The 11649-nt window shown below is 37.1% G+C and overlaps 1 protein-coding gene across 1 annotated transcript; it reads right to left on the bottom strand.

Moving 5' to 3' along the window:
* Positions 1 to 558: 558 nt before the first annotated feature.
* LOC139735487 (dehydrogenase/reductase SDR family member 1-like) lies at positions 559 to 6645 on the bottom strand. Its single transcript, XM_071646242.1, has 7 exons — positions 6534 to 6645; positions 5550 to 5611; positions 4841 to 4984; positions 4102 to 4181; positions 2932 to 3064; positions 1107 to 1259; positions 559 to 843 (listed from the first exon to the last, which is right to left on the bottom strand). The coding sequence occupies exons 1-7, from the start codon at positions 6643 to 6645 to the stop codon at positions 559 to 561; spliced, it is 969 nt and encodes a 322-aa protein (XP_071502343.1).
* Between the last annotated feature and the right edge of the window lie 5004 nt (positions 6646 to 11649).

Raw genomic sequence — 11649 nt, 5'->3', positions numbered from 1 at the left:
AAACTAAGGGTTGGACGATATGATAACTAGACAAAGTGAATGTAGACTAAACGACTTGTAGACGAGGTGGGAGTAGACTAACTAGTAGTAGACAAAATAGATATTAGACGACATGGCAAATAGACATTGTGAGTGTAGACGATTTGGCTAGTAGATCAATTGTTTTGTAGACGAAATGCTCCTTAGACGAGTTGGGTATTAGACAATACGGGTAGTGGGCAAAGTGACTATTAGACAATATGGGTACTGGACAAAACGAGTTGTAGACCAAATGGGTATTAGACTAATCGGTAATAGACGATATGCCAGTAGACCAATTGGAAAATAGACAAAGTGGCTGTAGACGAGGTGACTATAAACCGTCAAATCACCTCATGAGCAACGTTCGAACAAAAGTAGGCCTATACAGCTCTCTCATATACAAGTTAAGAGAGAGGGGGTGGGGGTGGGGGAGAGAACCATGCTCTTAAAAGGTCAAAACAAAAAAAATAACTCAATTCCTTATGAAGTCAAGGACCTTAGATAAAAATGTGAAAAGCTGAGCAGATCTGTGATCCGTCAGAACCTATGCATCCCCACAGCGAGAATGCTGAACGGAATCTTGATACATGACGGCACCAGAGCCGCTAACCACGTGTGTCCGTACATCTTCAAGAGTGTCCTCACGCGGCGGAAGTTGGCAGGAGAGCGCCCGTCGACATCGACGAACTGGTACTCTTCGGCGAGCTCGACCGTCCAGAGAATGCGACCTGACTTCTTCAGTAGGTTCGGGTCGTTGAAAAGGGCGACGATTGCCTTGCCACTGAACTCGGTACTCTCACCGTTCGAGAACAGTTCTCTTTGCTGTGTGTCATGAAAAATAAATCACAAATAGCGCTTGACATTGCATATCAGAGTATATTACGTCCATTGATGCGAGTCGATTCATCCATGTTTTACGAACCGCAAACACTTCAACATCAAAGAACAAAAACATGTGTGTCCGAGCTAGTGATAACCATGGGAAAATAGAAATCGGACAATCGAAACGACTCAGTTGTATCGATATTTTATATAGTATACTGTATATTCATCGGTCTATAGTGTTCCACACTTTTGATACTCACGGTCACTTTGACGTCTCCGATGTCCCAAATCATGTCCGGATCAGTAAACGTGTCCTCCACATACTCGGTACGCACTGCCCCCGGCCACAGGGACACCACGGTCACATTATGCTCTTTCAACTCGTGGGCGCAATCAAAGGCCATTTTGTCTACCTGTTCAATATGAGTTTTAATTCGTAAAGTTATTCTGTTATAATGGTCTGTGCATCCTACCATGTTGTATTTTTCAGGGCCGGCGGAGCGTTTTCAAAAGTGTGTGTGAGTGTGTGTGCGTGTGTGGGGGGGGGGGGGGGGGGAGGGGGCACTTCCGGGTTTCATGAGCTAACCAGCAAAAAAAAAAAAAAAAAAAAAAAAAGGGCTTCTGCGCAACTTTTGGTGCCACTTCCTGGTTTCTTCCGCTGACAAGCGAAAAAAAAAGGTCTTCAGCGCAAAAATAAAAAATAATAACCTTATACCGTGCTCACGCTTCAAGGTCTCTATCTATTTCTTTCTAGTGCCACTTACGCACTTCCGGATAAAAAAAGTGGGGGCCCAGAGTGGCGACACCTAATGTATTCCTTTGTATGTTCAAAAAAGTGGGGGGGGGGGGGGGGCGAGCCCCCCTGGTCCCTCCCTGGTTCCGCCGGCCATGTTTTTATTGGTAGGCCTATGAAATTCGGTAGTGCTTAAATTGCTAGAGGCCTGCTATTTCTGTTGCATAACATGCACCTTCACCTGCATGATCTTAACCCTATAGTCATTGTATTGTTCCTTTCGACTAAGGTTAATCATGATCAAAGTAGACCTATACTTTTTAGTGTGGTTACAGCATTTCCAAAAGATCTCTGCACTGTATGCCGTCCATAAAACAGCAATTTTCTTGTGCTGCATAGCCTTTGTAGCTATTTTGCCTGCGTTGAATTGAACATCTTTATAACGATAATCTTGTGTGTGTGTGTGTGTGTGTGTGTGTGTGTGTGTGTGTGTGTGTGTGATATTAAGGCCTACTATTATTACGCAACATTTACGATAAAGATCACTGTCTACAGTGGCTTTTTGTTATTTTTTAGTAAAATTATTCGCTATTCGCCATCAATGTATAGTATTTCCTGTGTTTTATGTACAATTTTAAGCAGTTCATTACTTCATTTAAAACTCCTGTTCACAGCTTCGTCATGTACATGTACATGCACATTTACCACTGTATTCTGGGGGCTTTACGCCTTTTCAAGCTATCGCTTTTTGTAGTCCCCGTTCTCCTCATCAATATTCCTTTTTTGCCATGTTGATCTCACAATGTATTTGTTTTTATGATTGAGATGAATAAACGAATTGAATTGAATTGAATTGAATTCGGTATTATTTGGTCATTATTTTGCTAGAGCAAGACAAAGCAACACAACTTGACTAAGCAAATTAAATTCATGCCAAAGAGAATCTCCTTTAAAGGAATTGTATATTTCTGGTTGAGACCTAACTTCAGGTTTCTGCCATTTTTCGGTGAGATGATGAGAAACCTCTTTGAAAATATGAAAGAGCATGTAATGTTTATTTAATGAAAATTTGTTTTGAAATGCCTGAGATATCATTTGTAAAGAGCGATCGTTATAGAAGGTGGGACCGGCACCTTTTATTGAGATCGCTTTGTTTCACTTTGTTTTTGGATGTTTCAGCCATTCCAAAACTGATTTCCATCAAATAAACTTTGAAGTCCTCTTAGAATGGTATGTTCTATACTCTTTCATAAATGGTTTCTTTGTATCTTGCAAAAAGTTAAAAGCCCAATCCTCATGTCAATCAATACTATATACCATCCCTTTAATCGGTCAATGCGTAATATACTCACCGCCGCTTTGCCCACTCCGTACAACACGTTGACGTGGTATCGTATTGCTCCTATTGACGAGATGTTCACGATAAGTCCCTGTTTCGCTGGTACCATCAGCTTGGCTGCATGTACAATACACACGTAGTGATTCCTGTAGGGCAGTTATGAGCAATGAGTTATCAAATTGGTAATACTATAATCTAAATCACTTTCAATATTCCCATTTATTGTAATTCATATTATTCTTAATTGTAGTTATGACGATGGTTTGAACTCTGTTTTTTAACTGAGAACGGAGATGTCAGTCCTGCAAAATAATGGGCGTCTTCTCAAGAAAGAACTCAAGACTTTTTTTTGTTCCAGAAACTCTGTGTTATCTGTCAATCGTGGTTCTTTTCAAATAGAAATTAATGAATTTGAATGTGAGGAAGATGTCTCACCTTCTTCTTCGCCAGGAGAGTCACTTGGTGACAGACATAACGCATTAAAAGACTTCATCCATCATCATCATCATCATCATCATCATCATCATCATCATCATCATCATCATCATCATCACCAGTGTCATAATATGGCACATAAACATGGCTGCATACTAAAATGATTAGAACTCGTTACCCAAATTGTCAGATTGGATACCAGTAGTGCAAGTAGCAGGCCTAGTAAAAGACTAAATAACCCGACGTATTAGTGATATCATTAGTGACAATTATGATCTTACTGACAATAACAATGACCATCAACAATAATGGCAAGCACTGATGCGATTTTTACCCCCCCCCCCCCTCATGGGGTTTCAGTTCACTGAGACAAGAGGAATATTAATTGTGGATGGGGTTAATCAGAATGCTTTCACATTTTCACAACAAAACTCGTAGTTTATGCTGAGATATCTGCTGACACCACACACTTCGCATAAGACTTGATGGGAATGGGGGTATAAAAAAAAGAAAGCATATACTATGACAATACAATCCATGTTGAGGACCGACGGCTTGTCTCCGAGGTATTATTTCCTACCCTTTTGACTTTCCGCACCCCGTAAACGTCAGAACTGCGTGCGCCTTCATGGTTCTCATTTTTTTTTTCTGGCTATAGGCTATATTGCGGTTGGAATCATTAAGCGAATCGATATGAAAGCATTGGTACAAGACGTATTGTTACAGAAATGATATCGATATTGGTTACCTTAAACCCACGTTGTTAACCTCGTCCCACATTTGGATTGGTTGCTCCCAAAATGGCACCTGAGACACTTGAGTAATCGCCTAATACAGTTAAAGCAATAACAAAGTAAAGTTTAATGAGAAGCGCGGTTGTGTCATTGCGTTTGATAGTGCTGTATTAATACAAGCAATAAGGATATATTGATTATTCAGTATTTTTGCAAAACACATTGCTATAAATTTTGTGGACTATGGTTGTATACACAGCATGCATTTGATCCTTTATTACGATCTACATCATTCTTTTCGAAGTATCAACGAAAATGCGTACTCCTCGACTATCCTCTTTCTCATGTCACTGCACAAAATTAATCTTCATTTTCCTCACTCAGTCGTATCTTTTTAGCTATTATTATGTCGGTCTAAGTTTCTAAAATAACTTGAAAGGATAATCGCAGTGCAGAGTATCTAGAGAAAGGAAAACGAACGGACAGGGAGAAGACGAAAAGAGTGAAGCAGAACGAAAAGAGGAAAATAAGATATCAAATCAGAGAGAGAGAGAGAGAGAGAGAGAGAGAGAGAGAAAGGGGAAGTAAGATGAAGATATTGCTACCTTGGAAGCAGAAATTCAAAAAGTGTCAAAATAAGCGGTTACAATCATGACAATATATCACCATCGATACTAATGGAGTTTACGTTCTTTTCTTTCTCAATGACGCAATGTCATGATTAAAACATCGACAAGGATAAAAACATCTTACGTGAACGGCCGAGAAAGCATTGTTGACGAGAATGTCAAGTCGACCATTCTGCTCTCTCTTGATCCTCTCAAACACGGCCTCGACCTCCGTTTCGTGGGCGTGGTCGCATTGGATTGGTATGCAATTCCCCCCTCTCTCCGCCACCTGAGTTCATGGCGATAACAACAATAGTTTTGCAATCGTAGACTTAATTTTGATATAGCGCATTTCCTTGTATCTCGGACGCTACATACCTTAATTTGAATGAACACTGCTTTCGAATGCTAGCTATCCTAGCTATCCTATAGCTACATCTTTATGGGCTTTGATTTCCTTTAAATTGCTAACTTTCTCGAACTTTTTCCCAGTATTTCCCCCCCCCCCCAAAAAAAAACATACAAACTTACGAGTCACATCAGACGACGATATAAAGTCCATTACCGTATCGATCTAGTGTAGTGATCCAGATATTCTAAAACAATCTTTATACGTCCAACACATTACCGTGCATTTGTCGTGCAAATCATGGAAAATAATTCCCTTTTCGTATAATACCAACACCTATATTATGTTACTATAGCTCATTTGAGACAATTTACGTTTCTTGTGCTTTGAACGTCGTAATGTGCATGTCTCTCAAAATTCCTAAGGTTGATGGAAATTGCCAATTTCACAAGAATAAACTTATAGAAAGAGGTATACACGTATAAAAACTAGAATGATACCCAACTTCTTTTGCCGTTTCTTCCAGTGATCCTCTGATAGATCCTTCGTTCGCCCTCAAAGTCCGACCTATAATGATATGCGGGGGGAAAAGACTTCTCAATGTGCTTAAAGGAAACTCCGAAAGCCTCGTGTAATTTTATTGAAGGATATCATGTCCACAATCATGTATATGAACAATTATATTAGAGTCGACACTAGTGCATGGCCATACACTTCTTTTGATAGCGAGCAGATGTCATCACAATTTGGTAACAGATGTGATACAGTATACGGTGGATGACACTGTGACACACACATAAAAAAAATATGTATATACATATATACATAAAGATCTTGTGATGTTCCCGCTTCTATGACTTTCTACACATTGATTACGTTTCTTTTTTTCTCGAATGCTATACAGGTCTTTGTCGATACCGTCAATAAACAGGGAACCTCTCTCATGAATTCAGTATACCGAAATAAATAACACATGTATGCCATAAAGACAGTGGAAAGATAGAAAGAAATATCAGCTAAATGTGTAAGAGGGATCGAAGTACACTGTCTTAATGAATTCACTGTATATTCTCACTTCAAACCAATATACATCTAGGGCTCGACAATAACCTGCTACCTTTTTTTTTCTTGGTGGCCCGTTCGGGCCAATGAAATATTTTGATTTGAAATTTTGGTGGCAAGAACTAGAAATGCATCGGCCTGAAATGAACAGGAAACATGACAACCCATTTTGAATATTTTGAATTTTAGTTGCCAAATCGTGACTCCAAAAGATAACTTTAATGAAAATTAGGTGGCCTGACATTCCGTCCAGCGATGGCCCCACGGCTAATGTCGAGTCTTGCTATCAGTCAAATAGGAATATTACATAAAACCTTGCAGATGGTATGAGCTTACTATCCATCATACAGAATGAGAATCTTATTCATCAGGTAAACAGGGTTATTAGAAAAAAAACAAACACACAACATTATATGATATGTATTACCCGTGATGTAGACTGTTGCACCAGCGCCGCCCAGCTGCAGTGCGATGCCCTTCCCGATACCCCGGGTAGCCCCTGTCACCAGACAGACTTTCCCCTTTAAGGGCTTCGCCATCTTGTCTGCTCACGAATAGTATCTTATCTGTAAAAAAAAAAAAGATGATTCGAAGTAGAATAGAATGACGCGTCATACCTTTAAAATTGATATGAACCGATGATAAAAGCTGTATATGCGTATTCTTCTCAATGTTTCATTGAAATATGAAGCTGATCTATTATTGTGTAGCATAATCTGAACACGACAGGACGTTGGGACAATCATTTTCCTCAACCTGTGAGGTTTTCGACAAAACTTGAATTTCACTCCCTCACGACAGTGGGGTAAAAATGATTAACGCATTTTGACTTTTCGGACAACCGTAAAATTTACAACTCGCAAGCTGGTGCGACAGGTGCAGTTCGGATGTGCACATCCGAGAGAGCGACGGCGTTGGGTCACTACAGTTTGTGCACCCCTGGACGAAAGGTGTAATATTGTGAACATACCCACCATAAATTCAACATTGATGGAGTTGTATCAATACTTACATTGTACATATAATGAACGTACCGGATCATCCGCAAAGTGCAGAAGACTGATACGATGACTTCAACACTCTCTATAGCAGGCCTACTACAAAGAACAGTGCGGATCCAGAGGGGGCGCAACCGGCGCACGCCCCCCCCCTTTATTTTTCGTGAAAAACATAAGAAATCAAAAGAAAAAACATGAAATGAAACCCGGAAGTGCCACCAGAAACATTAGTCACGCCCCCCCTTACAGAATTCGAGGAATTACAGGATTCAGCATACGATCTAATTGGAAATCTAAATTTTACTCGAACAGAAGTTATCGCTAGGATTTTTCATAGTTTGTGTTAGTCAAGGTACATCTCTAGGAGATCACCGACGGAAGAAAAATATTTGGACGTCTTATGTCGAAGCGAGATACAAATTACTTACAATATCCGTCCCAACACTCTCTCGGAGTTCAAACAACCACAGCAGTAGACTTTTAAAGCTATAGGGCTGCATACACTAGCAATCATCGTCAACGCGTTTCCCTTGTGGAAGTTCAGACAGGTTAATGTAGCAAACTTTGCACTTTGATCGAATATCATACACACAGCTATCATATTCACACGATATTTTTTTTTTCTGTAGCAACGGGAATACATTAAAAACTTAGGTCACATTCCAGACCTTGTTTGTCCCCGTTGCACCTGAATGATTTCGCTTGAACACATGTTGAATAAAATTATTATTTTGTTGTGATATGTCGTTTTCTGCGCTCTGCCTTGCTTAAATTCACAAAGTGGGGATTTATATCCCTCTTCTCTATAAGTTTCCCCATTGTAAGATTACTTTTTTTCTTTAAAACTGAAATGATAACTAGCCAAAGAGACACATGTTTTGTTTGTTTGTTTGTTTTATGACAACGTTGTTTGAATAAAGTGTATACCAACAGCACGGTGTAAGCATAACCTCTTCAGGATGGAATTGCTGTATGTTATATAGGCCCAGATTCGATAACCACAGTTGATTAATAATTTATACAATTCTATAGATTTTTTTATCTATAACATAGATTATCAATCAACTGTGATTATCCCGGCGGATTAATCAAGGATTAATACGTTTGAAAATGCTGTATGCATAGAGCGAGACCAGGGGTCACAGTGCATTACCAGATGAATTAAATGGGGACAAAGGTTCAATATAGTGACTGTACAGCGTATGTATATACATGAATGTATGTAATATGTATGTTTATATAATCATTGTATTCATGTATGTAATATGTATGTTTGTATAATCATTGTATTCATGTATGTGAGATATCAATACAATATGCATATGATATATACTTGTATGATAAAACAAGTACATAATTTATGCATAATGTATTGATATATTACATATATATGAATGCAATGATTTTACCAACAATATCACTTTATAAAAAAATTGTTGCCAGACAAGGATTTCTGGTGGCAAGGTGGCCACCGTTAATGTTGAGCTTTGTGTGTGTGAGTGTACATATATATATATATATACACACACACACATATATATATATATATATATATATATATATATATATATATATATATGTATATATTATATCTATATATATACATATACATATATATATATATATATATATATATATATATATATATATGTATATATATATATATATATATATATATATATATATATATATATAGTGGGATGATGCTGATAATCGTACCGTACGCCTCTGTCATCTTAGAAAGAATTATCACACGGTAAATTTTGCCAGTAATAGTTAATTTTGTTATATATTATATAAATGTGTATATTGTATATTTTTGTGTTATGTGTCTATAGGGACACCATTTACTCTTTACTATACCCGGGTTCCATGCCTGCCATTGTGATTGTTTGTAAACCAGCTGTAGGAGTTAAAGACCGGCAATGACCACGAGAATGCTCATTGTATTGTATTTTTCAACAATCCTCCACTGACACACTTGTATGAACACTGAACCTAATTCTTTATACCATCGGACCCTACCCTACTCCTGCCTGACATGCACCACCACACACACACCTTCCCTCCCAATATATCACATGATCACTCTCATCCCGCCACAGACAACCACAAGACACCCCAAGAAACACACATACGTCTGCTGAGCAGGTAACTACATTATTAAGTTTAGTCATGATATGTGTTTAATATTTTTTATTGTATGATATGCCTGTATTTAACATACTGTATACCCATTATCATATATCTACAATGCACACTGTACTTCCAGTTATAAATTGTTGAATGTTTTGCAATTGCCAAATATGTTGCCAAGTATGCCCTGGAGCTGTTAACTCATGCTGAAATTGTGTTCAATGTATTATGTTCATTACTCCGTAATATGATCTGTCATGCGCCAAACATCCATTTCATATCATAAACAGACAATAAAGCTGAAGAAGACCGAAAGTCGAAAGCTTCCACCAGCCGGCATCCTGCAACATCTTCTGTCATCATTACATTGTCTTGATTAAATCTAATATATATATATATATATATATATATATATATATATATATATATATACATATATATATATATATATATACATATATATATATATATATATATATATATATATACACTTGGTGCAGACGTTGCTCTTGATCTCCCTTTTAATCAATCGAGCTTTCGGTCTGTCATCAGGCTATCGCACTATAAATAATAAATATGTATTTGTATATATATATATACATATATCAATAATAATGTCACAATAGAGGAATGCATTATTACATTATAATACATTATTATTGCTATTTCTAGTACTGCCAATACGCGGAGCAACTACAATATATATATATATATATATATATATATATATATATATATATATATATGTATAAGTGTATATACTTATAATACATATATATATATATATATATATATATGTGTGTGTGCGTGTGTGTGTGTCTGTCTGTCTGTGTGTGTGTGTACAGCAAACTTGTAGTCGTTTGCCCATTACAAGTCTTATTGTCATGTCACGATTAACTTTTTTTGTTAATTGAATATTGAATTTTGCATGGAGGAAAAAGATACTAAAAGAAAAGCAGCTTGAGAAAGATATGACTAAAAATTTGATTTTCATGTTTATTCCATTTATTCACACTTCTTCAGTTAAAGGACAAGCTCACCTTCATATACATGTGGATTAAGTGAATGCAGCAATATTATTACAACACATTAGTGAAAATTTTGGGGAAAAAATGGACAATCTGTTCAAAAGTTATGAATTTTTAAATTATCTGTGCAGTCACTGCTGGATGAGAAGATTACTTAAGTGTATGATGTCACATGTGTCCAATGATATCAGGAAAATATAAAGAGAATTTCACAAAATTAAATTTGTTGAAAAAAGTGCACATTTCCTCAACCTGTCACTGATGTATGTTAAGGGTATTATTATTCCCAATGCCTTCTGAAAGAGGCAAGTCAAGTGTTATTATTTATGCAAGAAAAGTTAAAATATGTTGAATTTTCTTTGTTTTCTTGATATCGTTGTTCGTATGTGACATCACAAGCTGTAGTAGTCTTCTCATCCAGCAGTGACGGAGCAGAAACTTCAAAACTTCATAACTTTTGAATGGGTTGTCCAATTTTCCTCAAACTCTCATTGATGTGTTCTACCAATATTGCTGCATTCACTCAATCCACATGTCTATGAAGGTGGACTTGACCTTTATTAGGAAGGCACAAAACAAGAATTCTACAACAAACAAAATGGATGAAGTTGGAAGGAACAAAGTCTTGAAAAAAAAATAACATCAAAAATTCTTTAAACAGATTTTATTCTGCTGCCAGAACACTGATACATTGCATAGCATCAGGTGAAGCCCAGCATGAAATTGAGTTACAAATCTTTCGTAGTGATGTAGCTGGAAACCATACAGTATACAACATATGTGATTTTATTAACTTAGAGTAGATGAATAATATCAGAGTATAATACACACATACACACTCACAATGTTCTGTTTCGATAGGAACCAACTGACAAGGAGCTTACATGCATTGTATCACCTGCCATCTAATTGCAAAAATGCCCTTATAAATCCTGAGGCACATAATGCGTCCACTAAGTTCAAAACCAACAGAAAGTCGGTGACTAGGAGTTGCTGTGACGGACCAAAATATGTCATTTGGGCTGACAGACTCAAATCATTAGAAGTTTGTTTTACCTGAGATAGTGATCTTTTTTTTTGTTTAACTGTCGAAGTTTGGAGGCTTAAAAGAAAGCTGAATTTGAGATATTAGGGGTTTTTTCTAGACCATTTTTGTTTCCATTAACACTTCTGCACAGCACACCTGAGTGACCCAATCTTTAAATCCCTTTTTCTCCCTTTTCTATAAAAATGCACCTCCTAACTCTCTAATTTTCAATCACTTTTTGAATGGCTTAGGATGGTCCCTTTTTAACATGTTATATATCAATTTAAAGCTTAGAGCTTATTCTTTTAGACTATATAGAAAAGTGGAAATTAGTTTTCACCTATTTTTTGTGGG

Source organism: Diadema antillarum, unplaced genomic scaffold (assembly GCF_040938485.1).
Source record: "Diadema antillarum isolate AM-2024a unplaced genomic scaffold, OU_Dant_1.0 seq00000581_RagTag, whole genome shotgun sequence".
In the NCBI taxonomy this organism is placed as follows: Eukaryota; Metazoa; Echinodermata; class Echinoidea; order Diadematoida; family Diadematidae; genus Diadema; species Diadema antillarum.
This window is presented reverse-complemented; position numbering and strand designations above follow the sequence as displayed.

Bases quoted from the DNA above. Each gene is read 5' to 3' on its own strand.
- LOC139735487 (XM_071646242.1), bottom strand. From the start codon at position 6,645: ATGGCGAAGCCCTTAAAGGGGAAAGTCTGTCTGGTGACAGGGGCTACC. The intron at 5,612-6,533 runs GTAATACATATC...ATATCATTATAG, and splicing joins TGCAACAGTCTACATCACGG to GTCGGACTTTGAGGGCGAAC. The intron at 4,985-5,549 runs GTTGGGTATCAT...CCATGAACTCAG, and splicing joins TGGAAGAAACGGCAAAAGAA to GTGGCGGAGAGAGGGGGGAA.